This window comes from Tachyglossus aculeatus, chromosome 21 (assembly GCF_015852505.1).
Source record: "Tachyglossus aculeatus isolate mTacAcu1 chromosome 21, mTacAcu1.pri, whole genome shotgun sequence".
NCBI lineage: Eukaryota > Metazoa > Chordata > Mammalia > Monotremata > Tachyglossidae > Tachyglossus > Tachyglossus aculeatus.
The window spans coordinates 11,326,230-11,348,621 of NC_052086.1; the positions used below are offsets into that span (position 1 = coordinate 11,326,230).

General features: G+C 52.0%; 2 protein-coding genes and 1 non-coding gene across 4 annotated transcripts in view; 2 read left to right on the forward strand and 1 right to left on the reverse strand.

The window, feature by feature from the left end:
- Nucleotides 1-4,394: 4,394 nt before the first annotated feature.
- On the reverse strand, nt 4,395-4,465 carry TRNAG-CCC. Its single transcript has one exon. It is a non-coding gene; the product is annotated as a tRNA-Gly (tRNA).
- Nucleotides 4,466-8,219: 3,754 nt separating this feature from the next.
- Nucleotides 8,220-19,786, forward strand: MCRIP2 (MAPK regulated corepressor interacting protein 2). 2 transcript variants are annotated; one of them, XM_038763237.1, is made up of 5 exons: nt 8,220-8,346; nt 8,433-8,562; nt 18,219-18,346; nt 18,472-18,567; nt 19,394-19,786. In XM_038763237.1, the coding sequence occupies exons 1-5, from the start codon at nt 8,295-8,297 to the stop codon at nt 19,462-19,464; spliced, it is 477 nt and encodes a 158-aa protein (XP_038619165.1). In that variant the 5' UTR covers nt 8,220-8,294; the 3' UTR covers nt 19,465-19,786. The 2 variants fall into 2 exon arrangements, with proteins under 2 accessions (XP_038619165.1, XP_038619164.1); XM_038763236.1 differs by having other exon boundaries at nt 8,221-8,346; nt 18,216-18,346.
- Nucleotides 19,787-21,949: 2,163 nt separating this feature from the next.
- The window catches only part of WDR90 (WD repeat domain 90), a 37,807-nt gene continuing 37,364 nt past the window's right edge, over nt 21,950-22,392 (forward strand). Inside the window, exon 1 of the mRNA XM_038763599.1 lies at nt 21,950-22,121. Within this exon, the coding sequence (XP_038619527.1) occupies nt 22,121 (1 nt within the window). The 5' untranslated portion in view covers nt 21,950-22,120. The remainder of the gene's footprint in view (nt 22,122-22,392) is intronic.

The window sequence follows — 22,392 nt, forward strand, 5'->3', positions numbered from 1 at the left end:
ATTTATTCCTTCAGTCGTTCTTTCATTCATTCGTCCGTCCTTTCATTCATTCGTTCATTCATTCGTTCGTTCATTTATTCCTTCATTCGTTCTTTCTTTCTTTCATTCATTCATTCGTCCGTCCTTTCATTTATTCGTTCATTTATTCGTTCGTTCATTCGTTCATTTATTCCTTCATTCGTCCGTCCTTTCATTTATTCGTTCATTTATTCGTTCGTTCATTCGTTCATTTATTCCTTCATTCGTCCGTGCATTCATTCGTTCATTCGTTCATTTATTCCTTCATTCGTCCGCTCTTTCATTCATTCGTTCGTTCTTTCATTCATTCGTCCTTTCGTTCTTTCGTTCGTTCATTCATTCATTCATTCGTTCGTTCATTTATTCCTTCATTCGTCCGCTCTTTCATTCATTCGTTCGTTCTTTCATTCATTCGTTCGTTCGCTCTTCGTTTATTCATCCGTTCATTCATTCATTCGTTCGTTCATTCGTCCATTCGTTCGTTCATTCGTCCATTCTTTCGTTCATTCGTTCGTTCATTCATTCATTCGTTCGTTCATTCGTTTATTCATTCGTTCGTTCATTCATTCGTCCTTTCGTTCTTTCGTTCGTTCATTCATTCATTCGTTCGTTCGTTCATTCATTCGTCCATTCGTTCGTTCATTCACTCATTCATTCGTCCATTCGTTCGTTCATTCATTCGTTCGTCCATTCGTTTATTCGTTCCGTTCTTTCATTCGTTCGCCCATTCGTTTATTCGTTCGTTCTTTCATTCATTCGTTCGTTCATTCATCCATTCATTCGTTCGAAGCAGCGTGGCTCAGTGGCAAGAGCCCGGGCTTGGGAGTCAGAGGTTCTGGGTTCTAATCCCTGCTCCGCCACTCGTCAGCTGGGTGACTTTGGACAAGTCACTTCCCTTCTCTGGGCCTCAGTTACCTCACCTGTAAAATGGAGATGAAGACTGTGAGCCCCACGTGGGACAACCTGATCACCTCATATCTCCCCCAGCGCTTAGAACAGTGCTTGGCACATAGTAAGTGCTTAACAAATACTATTATTACCAGTAATAATAATATAATTATCATTATATTTAATATATGATATATAATAATAACTTCTCTGGGCCTCAGTGACCTCACTAGGAAAATAGGGATTAAGGCTGTGAGCCCTACTTGGGACAACCTGATAAACTTGTATCTCCCCCACCGCTTAGAACAGGGCTTGGCACATAGTAAGTGCTTAACAAATACTATTATTATTATTCTCTGAGCCTCGGTGACCTCACCAGGAAAATAGGGATTAAGACTGTGAGCCCTACTTGGGACAACCTGATAAATTTGTATCTCCGCCAGCGCTTAGAACAGGGCTTGGCACACAGTAAGTGCTTAACAAATACTATTATTATTATTCTCTGGGCCTCAGTGATCTCACCTGGAAATAGGGATTAAGGCTGTGAGCCCTATTTGGGACAACCTGATAAATTTGTATCTCCGCCAGCACTTAGAACAGGGCTTGGCACATAGTAAGTGCTTAACAAATACTATTATTATTATTCTCTGGGCCTCAGTGACCTTACCTGGAAAATAGGGATTAAGGCTGTGAGCCCTACTTGGGACAACCTGATAAACTTGTATCTCCGCCAGCACTTAGAACAGGGCTTGGCACATAGTAAGTGCTTAACAAATACTATTATTATTATTCTCTGGGCCTCAGTGACCTTACCTGGAAAATAGGGATTAAGGCTGTGAGCCCTACTTGGGACAACCTGATAAACTTGTATCTCCGCCAGCGCTTAGAACAGGGTTTGGCACATAGTAAGTGCTTAACAGATACTATTATTATTATTCTCTGGGCCTCAGTGATCTCACCTGGAAAATAGGGATTAAGGCTGTGAGCCCTACTTGGGACAACCTGATAAATTTGTATCTCCCCCGGTGCATAGAACAGTGCTTGGCACATAATAAGCACTTAACAAATACCATCATTATTATTATTATTTGTTCATTCATTTGTTTGGTCATTCATTCAGTCGTATTTGTTGAGCGCTTATTGTGGGCAAAGCACTGTCCTAAGCATAATGGATAGAGCACAGGCCCGGGAGTCACAAGGTCATGGGTTCTAATCCTAGTTCTGCCACTTGTCTGCTGTGTGACCTTGGGCAAATCACTTCACTTCTCTGTGCCTCTGTTATATCATCTGAAAAATGGGGATTGAGACTAGGAGCCCCATGCGGGGCAGGGACCGTGTCAGTCCGATTTGCTCGTATCTACCCCAGTAATACTAATAATAAGGGCATTTGTTAAGCGCTTACTATGTGCAAAGCACTGTTCTAAGCGCAGTACATAGTAAGCGCTTAACAAATGCCATCATTATTTATTATTATTATTAGGTACTTGGGAGAGTACAATAAAACAAAAAACACATTCCGGCCCACAATGAGCTCCCAGTCTAGAGGGGGAGATAGACATTAATATAAATAAGTAAATAAATTGCAGGTATTTGCAGATGTATACACAGATACATTAGGTCCCACAATTTTAAGTAGGAGGAAGACAGAGATTGGAACCGACAATTACATCCCCTTCCTTCAAAGGCCCATCTCCTCCAAGAGGCCTTCCCTGACTAAGCCCCCCTTTTCTCTTAGCCCACTCCCTTCTGCATCGCCATAACTTGCGCCCTTTGTTCTTCACCCGTCCCTGCCCCACATTACTTAGGTACATATCTATCATTTATTTATTTCTATTCTAGACTGTGAGCCCATCGTGGGCAGGGATTGTCTCTGTTGATAAACTGTACTTTCCAAGAGTTTAGTATGATACTCTGCACACAATAAGCGCTCAATAAATACGATTGAATGAATGAATTAATGTCTGCCCCCCTCCTCCCGACTGTGAGCTCGTTGTGGGCAGGGAATGTATCTGTTTACTGTTTACTGTTGTACTTTCCCAAGCGCTTAATACAGTGCTCTGCACACAGTAAGCCCTGAATAAATAGGATTAAAGGAATGAATCCCCATTTTGCAGAGGAGAGAACTGAGGGCGGGGATGGAGGAGGTGGCAGGAGCCGGAAAAATAAACCTGGGGAAATGTGGGGGTGGTCGTGGGGAGAGGGCTGTTGGCTTAGCCTAAGGGAATGCCAAATCCGAGGTCGTCAGTCATTTATTCATTCAATCCTATTTATTGAGCGCTTACTGTGTGCAGAGCACTGTCAGAAGGACCTGGGGTCTCATCCCAGCTCCTCCACATGTCTGCTTTGTGACCTTGGGCGAGCCACTTAACTTCTCTGGGCCTCAGTTTCTTCAAGTGTAAAATAAAGCCTCAATACCCCCTCCAACTTAAAATGTGAGCCCCATGTAGGACGGGGATTGTGTCCAACCTAATTGATTCGGATCTTTCCCAGAGCTTAGAAAAGTGCTTGACACATAGTAAGTGCTGAAAAGCGCTTAGAACAGTGCTTTGCACATATTAAGCGCTTAACAAATACCGTCATTATTATTTAAAACACACACACAGAGGCAAAAATTGGAGTCCCTCACCTGTAAACTGGGGACAGATCTGTAAACCCCTTTTAGACTGTGAGCCCACTGTTGGGTAGGGACTGTCTCTATATGTTTCCAACTTGTACTTCCCAAGCGCTTAGTACAGTGCTCTGCACGCAGTAAGCGCTCAATAAATACGATTGATGATGATGATGATGATGATGATGGGGAGTAAGACTGTGGGCCCCAGGTGGGGCAGGGACTTTGTCCAACCTGATTAACTTGTATCTACCCCAGTGCTTAGAACAGTGCTTGTTACATAGTAAGCGCTTAACAAGTACTATTATTATTATTATTATTATAGCACTTGAGGGAATACAACAATAAAATAGACACAGTTCTTGAGCAAAACGAGTTTAACTGCTTAAAGCATCCCGCCCCCGCTCCAGAATGAATATTCGTTTATTCAGTCCTATTTATTGAGCGTTTACAGTGTGCAGAGCACCTGTCATTCATTAAATCGTATTTATTGAGCGCTTACTGTGTGCAGTTCACTGTACTAAGCGCTTGGGAAGTACAAGTTGGCAACATATAGAGACGGTCCCTACCCAACAGCGGGCTCACAGTCTAGAAGGGGGAGAGAGACAACAAAACAAGACATGTAGACAGGTGACAAAACATGTAGGCAGGCACTGTACTAAGCGCTTGGGAGAGTACAAATCGGCCACACCTAGAGACGGTCCCCACCCACCAAAGGGGCCTTTTTTGAGTTCAGTGGTGGCGTCTATTTCATCTCACGTACTTTTCCGAGCGCTTAGGCCAGTGTTTAGCACGGAGCTAGAGCTCCGTAAGCGCCCCTGATGGATCGAAGGGGCGGGGGCGTCCAAAGTGTAAATTTAAAATAATAATAAAAAACTTGTGCGCCGCCCGGGAATCGAACCCGGGTCGCAAGAATGGGAATCTTGCATGATACCACTACACCAGCGGCGCCGATGAAAGAAAGGGGCGCCAAAATGCTACTTGAGTCTTCAGCAGGGCTCCCTCTAGTGGCCTAGAATTGCTTCTGCGCTTGTACAAGGGCCCCCCCCCTTCTTTCATTCATTCATCCATCCATTCATTCACTATAATAATAACGCTGGCATTTTGCTAAAGGCGTACTATGTGCAAAGCACTCGGACATATTTACTATTTTATTCTTGCATGATACCCCTACACCAGCGGCGCCGATGAGGGAAAGGGGCGCCAAAATGCTACTTGAGTCTTCAGCAGGGCTCCCTCTAGTGGCCTAAAACTGCTTCTGCGCTTGTACAAGGGCCCCCCCCCTTCTTTCATTCATTCATCCATCCATTCATTCACTATAATAATAACGCTGGCATTTTGCTAAAGGCGTACTATGTGCAAAGCACTCGGACATATTTACTATTTTATTCTTGCATGATACCACTACACCAGCGGCGCCGATGAGGGAAAGGGGCGCCAAAATGCTACTTGAGTCTTCAGCAGGGCTCCCTCTAGTGGCCTAGAACTGCTTCTGCGCTTGTACAAGGGCCCCCCCCCCTTCTTTCATTCATTCATCCATCCATTCATTCACTATAATAATAACGCTGGCATTTTGCTAAAGGCGTACTATGTGCAAAGCACTCGGACATATTTGCTATTTTGTTCTTGCATGATACCACTACACCAGTGGCGCCGATGGAAGAAAGGGGCGCCAAAATGCTACTTGAGTCTTCAGCAGGGCTCCCTCTAGTGGCCTAGAACTGCTTCTGCGCTTGTACAAGGGCCCCCCCCCCTCTTTCATTCATTCATCCATCCATTCATTCATTATAATAATAACGATGGCATTTTGTTAAGCACTTACTATGTGCAAAGCACTCGGACATATTTACTATTTTATTCTTGCATGATACCACTACACCAGCGGCGCCGATGAGGGAAAGGGGCGCCAAAATGCTACTTGAGTCTTCAGCAGGGCTCCCTCTAGTGGCCTAGAACTGCTTCTGCGCTTGTACAAGGGCCCCCCCCCCCTTCTTTCATTCATTCATCCATCCATTCATTCACTATAATAATAACGCTGGCATTTTGCTAAAGGCGTACTATGTGCAAAGCACTCGGACATATTTGCTATTTTGTTCTTGCATGATACCACTACACCAGTGGCGCCGATGGAAGAAAGGGGCGCCAAAATGCTACTTGAGTCTTCAGCAGGGCTCCCTCTAGTGGCCTAGAACTGCTTCTGCGCTTGTACAAGGGCCCCCCCCCTCTTTCATTCATTCATCCATCCATTCATTCATTATAATAATAACGATGGCATTTTGTTAAGCACTTACTATGTGCAAAGCACTCGGACATATTTACTATTTTATTCTTGCATGATACCACTACACCAGCGGCGCCGATGAGGGAAAGGGGCGCCAAAATGCTACTTGAGTCTTCAGCACAGCGACGTCTAGTGGCCTACAGCTGCTTCTGCATTTGTTGACCACCCTGTACAAGGGCCCCCTTCTTTCATTCATTCATCCATCCATTCATTCACTATAATAGTAATGCTGGCATTTTGCTAAAGGCGTACTATGTGCAAAGGACTTGGACATATTTACTATTCTACTCTTGCATAATACCACTACACCAGCGGCGCCGATGAGGGAAAGGGGCGCCAAAATGCTACTTGAGTCTTCAGCACAGCGACGTCTAGTGGCCTAGAACTGCTTCTGCGCTTGTACAAGGGCCCCCTTCTTTCATTCATTCATCCATTCATTCATTATAATAATAACGATGGCATTTTGTTAAGTGCTTACTATGTGCAAAGCACTCGGACATATTTACTATTCTATTCTTGCATGATACCCCTACACCAGCGGCGCCGATGAGGGAAAGGGGCGCCAAAATGATACTTGAGTCTTCAGCAGGGCTCCCTCTAGTGGTCTAGAACTGCTTCTGCATGTTAACCACCCTGTACAAGGGCGCCCTTCTTTCATTCATTCATCCATCCATTCATTCATTATAATAATAATTATGGCATTTTGCTAAACGCATACTATGTGCAAAGCACTCGGACGTATTTACTATTTTATTCTTGCATGATACCCCTACACCAGCGGCGCCGATGAGGGAAAGGGGCGCCAAAATACTACTTGAGTCTTCAGCACAGCGACGTCTAGTGGCCTACAGCTGCTTCTGCATTTGTTAACCACCCTGTACAGGGCCCGATTCATTCACTATAATAATAATGCTGACATTTTGCTAAAGGCGTACTATGTGCAAAGCACTTGGACATATTTACTATTTTATTCTTGCATGATACCACTACACCAGCGGCGCCGATGAGGGAAAGGGGCGCCAAAATGCTACTTGAGTCTTCAGCACAGCGACGTCTAGTGGCCTAGAGCTGCTTCTGCATTTGTTAACCACCCTGTACAAGGGCGCCCTTCTTTCATTCATTCATCATCCACTCATTCATTCATTCCCTATAATAATAATGATGGCATTTTGCTAAGCGCTTACTATGTGGAAAGCACTTGGACGTATTTACTATTCTATTTATTTTGTCAATGATGTGCATCTAGCTTTATTTCCATATATTCTGACGACTTGACACCTGTCCACATGTTTTGCGGACAGGCCCCGCCCACCGAACCCCACCTGCTAATCCGACCACGCCCTCTGCGCAGGCCACGCCCACTAAAAAAGCCACGCCCCTTTCACGTGCCCCAGCCCAAAGCCCCGCCCACTGACCGGGTCCGTCCAATCCGGCAGGCCGTGTCCAGCCATCCGGCCCCGCCCACTCCACGTGCCCCGCCCCAAAGCCCCGCCCACCGCACCGGCCCCGCCCACTCCACGTGCCCCTCCCACTCCACGTGCCCCGCCCACTCCACGTGCCCCGCCCACTCCACGTGCCACGCCCCAAAGCCCCGCCCACCGCCCAGGCCCCGTCCAATCCTCAGGCTCCGCCCCAAAGCCCCGCCCAGCGCCCAGGTCCCGTCCAATCCGCAGGCCCCGCCCAGTCATCAGGCCCCGCCCACTCCACGTGCCGCGACCAAAGCCCCGCCCACCGCGCCGGCCCCGCCCGCTTCACGTGCCCCGCCCCAAAGCCCCGCCCACCGCTCCGGCCCCTCCCACTCCACGTGCCCCGCCCCAAAGCCCCGCCCACCGCTCCGGCCCCTCCCACTCCACGTGCCCCGCCCCAAAGCCCCGCCCACCACCCAGGCCCAGTCCAATCCTCAGGCTCCGCCCCAAAGCCCCGCCCATCGCCCAGGTCCTGTCCAATCCGCAGGCCCCGCCCCCCGCTCAGGCCCCGCCCACTCCACGTGCCCTCGCCCACCGCTCCGGCCCCGTCCAATCCGCTGTCCCCTCCCAATCCGCAGGCCCGCCCACCCGTCAGGCCCCGCCCTAAAAACCCCCGCCCACTCCACGTGCCCCGCCCACCGCCCAGTCCCCGTCCAATCCGCAGGCCCCGCCCAGTCCTCAGGCCCCGCCCACTGCCCGGGCCCCGTCCAATCCGCGGGCCCCGCCCTCCGAAGCCCCCGCCCACTCCACGGCGCCCCACCCACCGCCCAGGCCCCGCCCACTCCACGTGCCCCGCTCCCCAAGCCCCGCCCACCGCCCAACCCCCCCGTCCAATCCGCAGCCCCCCCCCACCGTTCCGGCCCCGCCCACCGCCGGGGCCCCGTCCAATCCGCAGGCGCCGCTCGGCGCTCCGGCCCCGCCCCCTCGCCGTCCCCTATAAAGGGGACGCCGTCGCAGGCCCTCCCCGCCGTCACCGCCGAAGCGGGTCTGGGGGCGGCCACGGGTTGCTCGCCTCCGCGCCGCCCGGCCCACGATGTACACCATCACCCGGGGGCCCAGCAAGTTAGCCACGCAGAGGAGGACGGGTAACGGGGAGAGGAGGGGGGCGGACGGACGGACCCACGGGGTCCCTGGGCTCACGGTGACCCCCTCCCTCTCTCTGCCCCCGCAGGGCCGTCGCAGCAGCAGGTGGACAGCCAACTGGGGGATCACCTCAAATGCCAGCAGCAACAGCAGCAGCAGCAGCAGCAGCAGCCTCCCACTCCGCAGCCGCAGCAGGCTTGCCTCTGGCCCCTGGCAAGGTGAGCCCGCTGCGATCAATCAATCAATCGTATTTATGGAGCGCTTACCGTGTGCACAGCACTGGACTAAGCGCTGCAGGAGGGACGGGAGGCCTGACCCCCTCCAGCGTTGGGAAAAGGGGGGTGGGGGCCGCGGCCTGGCCGACAGGGAGGAGGAGGGGTGACCTTGTGGAAAGGTCACCCGGAGTGTCATTGCCACATGGCCGAGGGGGAGTGGCCGGCCGGGCACGAGGCAGCCGCCGTTGGCATCGGGCCAGGGCCTCAGTCAACCAATCAATCAATCATCAATCGTATTTATTGAGCGCTTACTGTGTGCAGAGCACTGGACTGAGCGCTTGGGAAGTACAGATGCGCCTCCCCAAGACAGAGTGGGAGGGGGGAAGCCAGGGGCCGTGCTGTTTTGTTAATATGTTCTGTTCTCTGTTTAGACTGTGAGCCTGCTGTTGGGTAAGGGACCGGTGCCAACTTGGGCTTCCCAAGCGCTTAGTACAGTGCTCTGCACACAGTGAGCGCTCAATGTCTTGTTAATATGTTCTGTTCTCTGTCTAGACTGTGAGCCCGCTGTTGGGTAAGGGACCGGTGTCAACTTGGGCTTCCCAAGCGCTTAGTACAGTGCTCCGCACACAGTAAGCGCTCAATGTCTTGTTAATATGTTTTGTTCTCTGTCTAGACTGTGAGCCCGCCGTTGGGTAAGGGACTGGTGCCAACTTGGGCTTCCCAAGCGCTTAGTACAGTGCTCTGCACACAGTGAGCGCTCAATGTCTTGTTAATATGTTCTGTTCTCTGTCTAGACTGTGAGCCCGCTGTTGGGTAAGGGACCGGTGCCAACTTGGGCTTCCCAAGCGCTTAGTACAGTCTCCAGCACACAGTAAGTGCTCAATAAATACAATTGATTGATTGAGTGCCCGGGAAACACCAGCCTTGGTGAGCTCCCGGGAAGTACAGATGTGCCTCCCCAAGACAGAGGGGGGGAAGCCAAGGGCTGTGCTATTTTGTTAATATGTTTTGTTTTCTCTGTCTAGACTGTGAGCCCGCTGTTGGGTAAGGGACCGTTGCCAACTTGGGCTTCCCAAGCGCTTAGTACAGTGCTTTGCACACGGGAAGTGCTCAATAAATATGCTTGATTGATTGATTGAGTGCCCGGGAAACACCAGCCTGAGGTTGGAAGGGCAGAGCTTTTCATTTCCCCCTGGGCATGTGCCACACAGCCCCGCCTCTGCAATGGGGAAGAGGGAGATTAGGAGAAGCTGAGATTAGCGTGGCTCGGTGGAAAGAGCCCGGGCTTTGGAGCCAGAGGTCATGGGTTCAAATCCCGGCCCTGCCAATTGTCAGCCGGGTGACTTTGAGGAAGTCACTTCACTTCTCTGGGCCTCAGTTCATTCATTCGTTCATTCAGTCATATTTATTGAGCGCTTACTGTGTGCAGAGCACTGGACTAAGCGCTTGGGAAGTCCAAGTTGGCAACAGGTAGAGACGGTCCCTCCCCAACAGCGGGCTCACAGTCTAGAAGGGGGAGACAGATGACAAAACAAAACATACTCCCTCATCTGGAAAATGGGGATGAAGATTGTGAGCCCCACGTGGGACAACCTGATCACCTTGTATCCCCCCCAATGCTTAGAACAGTGCTTTTCACATAGTAAGTGCTTAATAAATGCCATCATTATTATTATTATGGGGGGCAAAAGGGTGCTTCAGGGTGGCAGGCGGAGGCCAGGGTGTGGGTAAACTGTCCCCCAGACTCCTGTCAGTTCCCGGCTCAAAACACCTGGACTCGAACTAGGAAAAGACTAGAACAGGTTAGAGAAACTGAGGCGCAGAGAGGGAGCATGACCTGCCCATGCCCCACCTCTTTCCCCCAGGCACTAAAGGTAAGTGTGAATTTGGGGAATCCCTCCCACATCTGTGAGAGATCAGGCAACCTGCCCATGCCCCACCTCTTACCCCCAGGCACTAAAGGTGAATGTGAATTTGGGGAATCCTCCCAACATCTGTGAGAGAGCAGGCAACCTGCCCATTCCCCACCTCTTACCCCCCCAGGCACTAAAGGTGAGTGTGAATTTGGGAAATCCCCCCAACATCTGTGAGAGAGCAGGCAGGGCTGCATGATTTATTTTATTTTGTTAGTATGTTTGGTTTTGTTCTCTGTCTCCCCCTTTTAGACTGTGAGCCCACTGTTGGGTAGGGACTGTCTCTATATGTTGCCAATTTGTACTTCCCAAGCGCTTAGTACAGTGCTCTGCACATAGTAAGCGCTCAATAAATACGATTGATGATGATGATGATGATTAAATCAGAGCTTCTCATGGTTTTGCTGAAATGCTTATCCTGTACCTAGCCCTGGGACAGACACAAGATGACCGGGTCCTAGTCACAGGGCTCACAGTATAAGAGGGAGGGAGAGCAGGTAGCTTCTCCCCATTTTACAGAGGAGGAAACTGAGGCCCAGAAAGGTGGAAGTGACCTGCCCAGGTTCAAGCAGCAGGTCAGGGGGCAGAGTTGGGGTTAAAACTCGGCTCTCCCGCCTCCCGGTCTCCGGCTTTTTTCCTGCTAAGCTGCATTGCTTTCTGTGCTGCGTTTCCCCCGCCGCCGCCGCCCAGCGCTCTGGTCTTTTCACCTTTGAACCCACTCACTTTGAGCGCAGGCCTGCCCGGGAGCGAGGGAAGGAAGGTGGCCGATTAAGCGGCACAGCAAACCTCGGTCTCCCCCTTTGTCCCTCCCCAACCTGGTGTTGGTTGACCCTAGGTTCGGGGAAGTCTGGAGTCCACCCAGGTGAGCTGGTAGAAGGTGACGATGGTGGCGTTTCTTAAGCGCTTACTATGTGCCGGGGTGAATACAAGCAAATCGAGTTGGACACCGTCTCAATCCCCATTTTACATATGAGGTAACTGAGGCATAGACAAGTGAAATGATTTGCCCAGGGTCACACAGCAGACAAGTGGCGGGGCTTGGATTAGAACCTGTGCTCTATCCACTGGGCCATGGAGTTGGGCTGGGGGGAAAATGGGGATTAAGACTGTGAGCCCCACGTGGGACAACCTGATCACCTTGTAAATTCCCCAGCGCTTAGAACAGTGCTTTGCACAAGTTAGCGCTTAATAAATACCATCATTATTATTATTGGGTTCTGACCCAGGCCACTCCAGGGTTGGGAGAGAATTGATATCTGAGCAGAGGAGGTTGCCAGCCACCACCCCCGCCACCAAATGGGCAAACCCAAAGGAAAAAAAAATGCATGTATAGGTAGACTGAGCTCCTTGAGGGCAGGGATGGTGTCTTATACTGCTGTGTATTCTCCCCAGCGGTTAGTACATAGTGTTCAGTAAATACTCATGCTTGCTCGATAGCTGCTGTAGACTGGCAGGTACCGTCTGAGAGGGGGCAGGAATGGAGTTTGCAATACTGGGGGGAGCGGGGTGAACACGGAATCGTTTCCCAGATCCCACCCAACCAGGATGAGGGGCACCCAGTGGTGCTTGAGGGTGGCAGATTCCAAACATCAGCCAGTGCTTCTTCCCCCAGTTGGGGGAACGAGTGTGGAGAATCTATGTCCGGAGGAAGTTGTACAGCCGGATATCCCGGCGGGTCCCATAGCGGGCAGGATAGATCCAGGGATGGAGAAGGGAGAGTCAGGGGTGTCGGATGGTCCGTGCTGGGTCGCTGGGGGAGAGTGAGGGATGGAGAAGAGGTGTCAGTGGTGTGGGCTGGTCTCCATCTCCCCCCAGCAGTCTTGAGAGCCCCTCTTCTTTGCTCCTTCCAAGTCCTAGACTGGTCTTGCCTCAAATCTTAACCCCAGGAGCCAAAACTGCATTTCTTTTTGGGCCCGAAAGGTAGTCATTTGGTCACTGCAGTCAGAACGGTTCACCCGAGGCTCTCCCTGTACTCCATACAGGGCTCGCCGTCTCCTCGGGCCGGGATTGGGGGCAGCGAGAGGGCTGAGGCTGGCCTTGGGGGGGCCCCCGTGGTTTGGACGGATTTTCCTGGTTGGGTGGGAGGGAAGGGTCGTGGGGTGGCCCTTGGTTTTGTTTTACGTGGGGTTGTCCGGTACGGATATGATACCGGTTGCCTATATCTCGGGCGTCTGGCTTCCCCTGCGCACCTCCCCGGATGGCGATTCCTGCCTCCGAGTTCCAAGGGTCGGAAGCGGAGCCCGTGGATGTGGGTACCGGGCCGTAAAACGCCGGAGCGCTGGAGCGAGCCCTGGGGGCGAAGGGCGGACTCGAGCGGGTGGCGTTCCGTCGGGCCGTCGTGTGGCTGTCACGATGTCAGTCCCCGTGTCCGGCCAACCGAGTGAGGAGCCGGTCCATTCGATTGCAACCGCCGCCCCGTTGGAGTGGAAGCTCTTTGTGGGCAAGGAATGGACCTTGTCCTTCTGTTGGCTTTGCCAAGACGCCAGGACCGGCGTCCGTCCTCGAGGGCTAAGACAGTGGGGGCACAAGCCAAGCACCCCCCCCAAAATGCTGACTGCCCAAATGAGAATCGCTTAATCTCTCTGAGCCCAGCCTCTAACTCTGTAATTGGGGGTAGACATCGAAAGCGGGTAAGACTCCTTGTAGCGGGTGGCATACCCGCTCCTCTAGAACCACCTGGCCCCCCCACTTGCTCCGCCCAGTGCTCGATGAATAGTATCGATGGGGGGGATTTAGGGCTGCGGGGCTTGAGGTGAGTCAAACGGCGGGGCCAGGAGGCTTAGCGCGCCATCCCCGTAAGGCGGCCTGTTATCGCTTGCCCTTTCGCCCACAGTCCAGCCCACGCCAAAGCCTTGCATAACCACCGGCCTTCGTAGCCAGGGACCGGGAGGGGAGAGGCTTCGTCGTGTCCGATCTGCCGATCTCGTATCGGCGCCGTGGGCTCAGCGTGGGGCGAGCCGCGGGACCTTGTGGCCTAGGGGAAAGGACGCAGCCTTGGGCGTCAGATGTCCTGAGCTCCGATCCCATCTCCGATCCCATCTCCAAGAGCTCTGGACTAAGCGCTTGGGAAGTACAGATGCGCCTTCCCAAGACGGAGTGTGGGGGGGAAGCCAAGGGCTTCACTTCTGTGCCTCAGTTTCCTCACCTGTAAACTTGGGATTAAGACCGTGCACCCCGTGTGGGACGTGGACCGTGCCAATCCTAATGGTCTTATGTCTACCCCAGCGCCTGGCACATAATGAGTGGTTAACAAATACCTTTTTTTTAAGAAAGACTACATCCAGGCCTGTGAGGCCACAGACTGTGAGCCCACTGTTGGGTAGGGACCGTCTCTATATGTTGCCAACTTGGACTTTCCAAGCGCTTAGTCCAGTGCTCTGCACACAGTAAGTGCTCAATAAATACGATCGATTGATTGAGGGAGAAAGAGAGAGAGAGAAGGTCTTGTCTGCTTCATCCGCCAGATATTGGCATTTATTGAGAGCTTAAACTCGTCGAGGACAGGGGATGTGCCTGCCAACTCTGCCGTACTTTCCTAGGTGCTTAGTACAGAGGTCGTGGGTTCAAACCCCGGCTCCGCCAATTGTCAGCTGTGTGACTTTGGGCAAGTCACTTAACTTCTCTGGGCCTCAGTTCCCTCATCTGTAAAATGGGGATTGAGACTGAGCCCCACGTGGGACAACCTGATCTCCTTGTAGCCTCCCCAGCGCTTAGAACAGTGCTTTGCACATAGTAAGTGCTTAATAAATGCCATTATTATTATTATTACAGAGTTCTGCACACTGTACGCCCTCAAATACCATTGATTGGGAGCCAAGTACTGTACTGAGCACTTGGGAGAGTCCAATGCCGTCGGTAGACGTGCCTTGTACCCTCAAAGAACTTACACCGTAGTAGTGGAAATGTGCATTTGGCCTATGAAGCAGCGTGGCTCAGTGGAAAGAGCCCGGGCTTTGGAGTCAGAGGTCGTGGGTTCAGATCCCGGCTCCGCCACTTGTCAGCTGGGTGACTTTGGGCAAGTCACTTCACTTCTCTGGGCCTCAGTGACCTCATCTGTAAAATGAGGATGAAGACTGTGAGCCCCACGTGGGACAACCTGATGACCTTGTATCTATCCCAGCGCTTAGAACGGTGCTTTGCACATAGTAAGCGCTTAACAAATACCAACATTATTATTATTAGTATTATGAAGACCGCAGCGCATTATTTTTGGATTCACTTGTCTGGCTCAGACCCTGATAGCCAAGTGGGGAAAAGTGTAGCTCACTGGCAATTAATACACAACTGACCGGCAGTGGGTTACTTCCAATACAGCGGGATTGTTTGTGTGCAGAGCTGTGACCTAAACACTTGGGAGAGTCCAGTTCATTCAGTCGTATTTATTGAGCGCTTACCGTGTGCGGAGCACCGTACAGAGCATTGTACTAAGTCCAATATGAGAGTTGGTAGATAATTAGGCTTGAATGATCTTTCTAGGGGTGGGGATGGCTTGTGCTGAACTATTCCCATTCTCTCAATCAGTATTTTCACTCCTCTAATGCCTCGCTCCCTTCGCTGTTGCCATCAACCCCTCTCCATCCTCCCCATCTTACCTCCTTCCCTTCCCCACAGCACCTGTATATATGTATATATGTTTGTACATATTTATTACTCTAATTATTTTATTTGTGCATATCTATTCCATTTTATTTTGTTAGTATGTTTGGTTTTGTTCTCTGTCTCCCCCTTTTTAGACTGTGAGCCCACTGTTGGGTAGGGACTGTCTCTAGATGTTGCCAACTTGTACTTCCCAAGCGCTTAGTACAGTGCTCTGCACACAGTAAGCGCTCAATAAATACGATTGATGATGATGATGATGATTGGTTGATTGAGTGACCTAGGGTAAATTACTTAATTTCTCTGTGCTTGTTTCCCCTGCAAAATGGGCATTCAATACCCTTTCTCCCTTTCTCCCTCCTACTGATCGATTGATTACTTAGACTGAGCCCCGTAGGGCCTTCATGGGACTGGATTACCTTGGATTTACCCCAGTGCTGGGCAAATTGTAAGCACCGAACCAAGATCACAGTTATTATAAGGTTGGGCAACTTTTGATGGTATTTGTTCAGTGATTACTATGTGTCACTGTTCTAAGCCCTGGGGGAGGTACAAGTTAATCAGGTTGGCCACAGCCTCTGTCCCACACTGGGACATGGTCTAAGTAATAATAACAATGATAATGATGGCATTTATTAAGCGCTTACTATGTGCAAAGCACTGTTCTAAGCGGAGGGAGACTAGGCACTGAATCCCCATTTTACAGATGAGGAAAATGAGGCCCGGATGAGTTAAGTGACTGCCATGCTGCGTCCCTTCAGTGTTCATAGGGCAGCCTCTGTGTCGTGAAATACGTGATTCGCTTTGGACTTCCGTTCCCCACCCTGGAAGCCCCTGGGAATCTTGCTCTGAAACGTCCCCCCCTTTTTTAAATCGAGGCCGCTGCGGCCTTCCTCCAATCTCTGTTCTCCTCAGCCCTTCCAAGGTCTTCCTCGCCTGGATTCATTTCAGCCATTAAGGCCGTTTAATTCAACCCCAGGGCTTCCCCTTGTCTTGCTCATTTTGGTTTCTCTTCATTTTCCCTCCCGGGTCCCTGGCATGGGCCCAGGCTGAGGCCGGTGGGAGGCAGGAGGGCCATGATTCTGGCGGCATTTAGCCAATTGTGGCTGGAGGGACCGTCTCTACGTGTTGCCAACTTGTACTTCCCAAGCGCTTAGTACAGTGCTCTGCACACAGTAAGCGCTCAATAAATACGATTGATTGATTGCTGACTCGATCGTGACAGTTACAGTGACCTGCTCGGGGCTTGCGGGGAGTGGACGGGTGCCACTAATGGGGGCCCAGGCAGGAATGGGGGGGGACGTTTCAAGGCCCTGCTGAGAGCTCACCTCCTCCAGGAGGCCTTCCCAGACTGAGCCCCTTCCTTCCTCTCCCCCTAGTCCCCCTCTCCATCCCCCCCATCTTACCTCCTTCCCTTCCCCACAGCACCTGTATATATGTATATATGTTTGTACATATTTATTACTCTATTTATTTTACTTGTACATATCTATTCTATTTATTTTATTTTGTTAGTATGTTTGGTTTTGTCCTCTGTCTCCCCCTTTTAGACTGTGAGCCCAATGTTGGGTAGGGACTGTCTCTATATGTTGCCAATTTGTACTTCCCAAGCGCTTAGTACAGTGCTCTGAACGTAGTAAGCGCTCAATAAATATGATTGATTGAATCCAGTGAAGTGACATGCCTAAGGTGACGTAGAACTTAACTTTGCTCATAACCAGGCCCACCACCCATGCCAGTTGTTCCAGATGCCCCTCAAGCCCCTTGGTCCTCCCACCTCCCCCATCCCTCACCCCTAATGACCCGGCCACCTCCCTGGAACTGTCAGGTGTGATTTCCCTAAAATCTCCCCTGCCCATCAGCATCGATCAATCGTATTTATTGAGCGCTTACTGTGTGCAGAGCACTGTACTAAGCGCTTGGGAAGTCCAGGTTGGCAACATCTAGAGACAGTCCCTACCCAACAGCGGGCTCACAGTCTAAAAGGGGGAGACAGAGAACAAAACCAAACACACTAACAAAATAAAATAAATAGAATAGATATGTACAAGTAAAATAAATAAATAGAGTAATAAATATGTACAAACATATATACATATAGTCCCTCCCCCTTTCTGTCCCTTCTTCACCCCTCCCATTTTTCCCAGCAGTATCTCTAGCGGAGAGCTCCCGCTCCTTCGCAGGATATCACTGCTAAAGTTATGTTGTACCTCCCCAGCGCTTAGAACAGTGCTTTGCTTAATAAATGCCATTATTATTATTATTATTATTATCTACCCTTTCCTCTCCATCCAAACTGCTGCCCTGCTGATCCAAGCACTTCTCCTCTCCTACCTTGACTCTTGCATCGGCCTCCTCAGAGACCTCCTGGCCGATCGCATCTGTTAAGTATCTTGGCCAAGGCCACACAGCAGAGGTCATGGGTTCTAATCCCAGCTCCGCCACTTGTCTGCTGTGTGACCTTGGGCAAGGCACTTCACTTCTCCAAGCCTCAGTGACCTCATCTGTCAAATGGGGATGAAGACTGTGAGCCCCACTTGGGGCAACCTGCTCACTTTGTATCCCCCCAGCGCTTAGAACAGTGCTTCATACACAGTAAGTGCTTAACAAATGCTATCATTATTATTATTAAGTGGTGGAGCTGGGATGAGAACCCTTTTTCCTCTCTTCCTCCCCATCCCCTACCTCCTTCCCCTCCCCACAGCACCCGTATATATGTTTGTACAGATTTATTACTCTATTTTACTTGCACGTGTTTATTATTCTATTTATTTTGTTAATGCTATGCATGTAGCTTTATTTCTATTTGTTCTGACGACTTGACACCTGTCCACACGTTTGGTTTTGTTGTCTGTCTCCCCTTTCTAGACTGCGAGCCCGCTGTTGGGTAGGGACCGTCTCTATATGTTGCCGACTTGGACTTCCCAAGCGCTTAGTACAGTGCTGTGCACACAGTAAGCGCTCAATAAATACGATTGCATGAGTAAGCCCAGGCCCATGCTCTTTCTACTAGGCCAAGCTGCGTAGAACGAGTAAAAAAAGTGGGATTGATGGATTCGAGCCCTGAGAGAGGGTGATGGGCTATGTGAGTTTTTGGGGGGCGAGGGGTCCCCCGCCGCCCTGACCACTCTGCTCTCCGCTCCGCAGTAGCCCGGCCCCCAAGCTGGTGTTCAACCGAGTCAATGGCAAGAGGCCACTGACGGTGCCACAGCCCGCCGAGGGGGTGGAGGAGGGCTACGCCCTGGCACACGAGGAGAACGTCCGCTTTGTCAATGAGGGTGAGTGTCGTCCCTGTCCGGCCAGGGGCGGGCAGACAGGAGGGGGCTGGAGGGTGAGCAGCCAGGGGATCAGGCCGCGGACCCCCACTTTCCGCCCTCCGCCCGTGCCCACCCCTGTCTTCCAGCCTGGCAGCAGGTGCAGCAACAGCTGGATGGGCACCAGCAAGGGCAGAGCGGCCCCGTGCAGTACGAGGAGAAGACCCCCGACCCCAGACTGAAGAGTGAGTCCCCTCCGCGCCCACCGCCGCTCTGCTTCCGCCGGGCCCGCCGCCCCTCCCACCCCATAACGCAAGAGCGACTAGGTCGGAAAGGGACGTGATGTCTCTGTCGCCCTTTGTCCAGCTCCCTTGCCCCGTCCTCTCGGCCGGTCCGCAGGCCCTAAAGCCAGCCCCGTTGTCCAGCGTCCCAGTGTCCTCCCCTGGATTGCTGGCTGCCCCACAGGGGCTTGGAGAGGGTGACCCTCGGCTCTCTGGGGACCCCCAGGGTCACGGCTCAGGAAGGTGGGGAGAGGGTGACTCTCGGTTCTCTGGGGTCAAGGCTCGGGGGGCAAGGAGGGGCTGAGGGGAGGGTAGTACCCCCCAACTTCCAGCCTGTGGACACCTCCCTGTCAGCACCAAGACAGAGCCAGACTGCCTCGGTTCCACTGCCTGATTTCTTTTGTTCTCAACCTAACTTCTCCTACCCCCAAGAGTCTGCAGCTTGAGTCCAACAAGGCCTAATCTTTTTTTGGGGGGTTATTTTTGATTTTTTATAATTAAGTGCGTACCAAGCTCTGGGGTAGATACAAGGTAATCAGATTGGAAACAGTCCCTGCCCCACCTGGGGCTCACAGTCTTCATCCCCATTTTCCAAATGAGGTAACTGAGGCACAGAGAAAAGTTGAGACTTTCCCAAGATCAGGCAGCGGATAAGTGTGGGAGCTGGGATGAGAACCCAGGCCCTCTGTCCAGCCTCCTCCTCCTCCTCCTTTCCCCCCTACCCCCGGGCCTGGGGCTGCCCTTTATTGGCAGGTAGGGTGCCAGCCCCTCTCCCCTCTCCCCTCCGCAGACTTCGTGCCCATCGACCTGGACGAGTGGTGGGCTCAGCAGTTCCTGGCCAGAATCACCAACTCCTCCTAGCAGCCGGCGCGGGAGAAGGGGTCCGCCCGGCGCCGGGATCGGGGGCACCCCCAAAGAGGACCCCAGCCTCGCCCCCTCTCCTGCCCGGCTCTTCCTCTCGCCCCGGCCAGGGCCCAGGGGGGCAGGGGCCGTGCCAATCCGAACCGGGCCCGGCCTGGACATTTGAAACTGCTTCAAACTCTGGTCTGGACCGGCAAGTGCCCCATGCCAGGCGGGGCAGGGAGGCTCGGCCAATGACTCCGGCCCCAGCCCACCCCACCGCGCAGGCAGGAGATGGGGGGCCCGGCTGGGATCTTGGCCTCAATAAAGAGTTGATACTGGCCAGGCCCTGTGCTACGGCAGGGGATGCAGGGGGCAAGTGGGGGACTCTGGGGGGGATGGGGCACTGGGGACATTGGAGGTGGCGTGGTCAAGGGGGAGGATGGGGTCAGCGAGAGGGGATTGTGGAGGACAAAAGCGATTAGGGGGATTTGGGACACAGTGGTGATTCCGTGCTCTGCGTTCCCCTCACCAGGGGCGGGGGGTGCCCTCTCCATTTCCTCTTTTCTCAAAGGTGAGAAGATCACGCTCAGGTTGAGGCAGGGGAATGTGGGGCTCCACTCAGGGCCCAGAAGAGAGGCCCGGAGTGACGTTTTCCCCCACCTCTCCCGGAAACAACCACAGGGCCCAGAGGAAGCTGCGAAGCTCCATGGATGGAGACGGAATGGTCTCTCCATGGGGCACAGTCAGGGATGGAGAGGGAGGTGTTTGGATGATGTCTCTACCCAGGAAGGTGGGAGACCAGCACGCCCCTCTTGCACTTCCAATAGTTCTGGTGCTACTATGGAAGGGGGGAGGAGGCCTGGGCTGATCGGATTGGGGGTCTGAGCCGGGGGTGTCTCTCAGAAGCTCGAACCCTCTTCCAATTCCTCTCCTTCCCCAAATCCAGGGGTCCCTGGAAATAAAGGGGTTGGCCTGGGAGTGGGAAAGGCCTTGGGGTGACCCCTCGGAGGGCAGCAGTCATGTCTGCCGCTCCCCACAGAGCTCGTGGGCGTGCTTGGCCGCAGCCAGTGGGCAGGAGGGTCAGCGGGGCGTGCCCCAGGGGTTCCCGGCCCAGGGATGCTTCCTCTACCTCAGATCGGTTGTTGGGGGGTACAGGCTAGTTCCATGGGTCCAGGTCACTAGTCCCTGGGATAGATACAAGATCATCAGATCTTCAGAAGCAGTTTGGCCAGTGGATACAGTAAGGGCATGGGACTCAGAAGGACCTGGGTTCTAATCCTGGCTCTGCCTCTTGGCAGCTGTGTGATCTTGGACAAGTCACTTCACTTCTCTGTGCCTCAGTCACCTCATCTGTAAAATGGGGGTGAAGACTGTGAGCCCCACGTGGGACTGGGACTTTGTCCAACTCGATTAGCTCGTCTGTACCCCAGCATTTAGTAATACTCATAATAATAGTAATTAGGTTAGGGCCGTGCATGGCATGTAGTAAAGCACTTAGCAAGTATCTTTAAAAAAAGCAGACACAGTCCCTGTACAGCTTGGGGTTCACGGTCTAAGGGGGAAGGAGAAAGGGCATTTATTATTATTATTAATAATACTGCTACTAATAATTTATGGTAACTGTTTAGTGCTAGAAAGGCACGTTCTGAGCACTAGAATAGTAAAAAATTAATCAGGTCAGACAAAATCCCTGTCCCACATAGGACTCACAGTCTAAGTAAGAGGGAGAACAGGCATTGAATGGGTATTTTTCCCATTTTTTCAGAGGAGGAAACTGGAGGCACAGAGAAGCTAAGCAACCCGCCCGAGGTCCCACAGCAGATGAGTGGCCGAGCCTGGGATTAAAACCCAGGTGTCCTGATCCCTAGGCTTGGGCTCTTTTCCACTCGGCCACACTGTGTGACTAACCTCTAGAAGTCTCAGGAGGATGGTGCCACCCGCGCATCCCCCCGCCGCCCACGCACAGACACACAAACTGGCACCTGCACCCAAAATTGGCCTCTCTCTTGGCACTTGTGGGGCGAAGTGAGCACCCATTCATTCATTAATTCAATCGTATTTATTGGGCGCTTACTGTGTGCAGACCACTGTACTAAGCGCTTGGGAAGTACAAATCGGCCACCTACAGGGATGGTCCCTGCCCAACAACGGGCTCACAGTCTAGAAGGGGGAGACAGACAACAAAACAAAACAAGTAGAGAGGTGTCAATATCATCTGAATAAATAGAATTATAGCTATAGACACATCATTAATAAACAGTAATAAATATATACAAATATACACAAGGGCTGTGGGGAAGGGGGCAGGGCTGAGGGGGGATGATGGGGAGGCGGAGGAGAGGAAAAGGGGGGCTCAGTCTGGGAAGGGCTCATGGAGGAGGAGAGGTCTCCAGGCGGAGGGGGGAACATCTAAGTTACTACCATTTTGGACACCTCATGGGTATAGACCACTGCACTAGACACTTGGTATGGGCAAATAATTGGACTGAGCACTTGGGAGACTCCAATAAGCATGAAAAACACAGTTCCTGCCTTTCAGGTTTCTAACGTGGGGAACATGCAGACACAGAAAATATGAATACAGCTGAAACAGGAGATACAACCAGTGATTAAAAGGGAATTCACTTGTATCTCCAGCCAACTAACTCAATGCTTAGAACAGCGCTCGACACACAGTAAGCACTTAAATACTATTATTACTATTAATAATAATAAATAAGGAAAATGGCTAAGTGGAGTGCGTAGGCGAATGAACACCCGAGGGCCAACGTGGAGGGTGGGAATACCTGCTTGGGGAGGTGGAAACTGACTGGTGGCCGGGCGGATTAAAGGCGAGGAATTACAGGCAGGGTGAACTTGTCTACGGGTGCAGGGGGTGGGCATTCAGGGTTGAGGGGCGTTTCTGGGTTGAATGCGGGAGCCCTGCTCAGCAATCAATCAATCAAT

Bases quoted from the DNA above. Each gene is read 5' to 3' on its own strand.
- MCRIP2 (XM_038763236.1), top strand. From the start codon at position 8,295: ATGTACACCATCACCCGGGGGCCCAGCAAGTTAGCCACGCAGAGGAGG. The intron at 8,347-8,432 runs GTAACGGGGAGA...CTGCCCCCGCAG, and splicing joins AGCCACGCAGAGGAGGACGG to GGCCGTCGCAGCAGCAGGTG. The intron at 18,347-18,471 runs GTGAGTGTCGTC...CCTGTCTTCCAG, and splicing joins CGTCCGCTTTGTCAATGAGG to CCTGGCAGCAGGTGCAGCAA.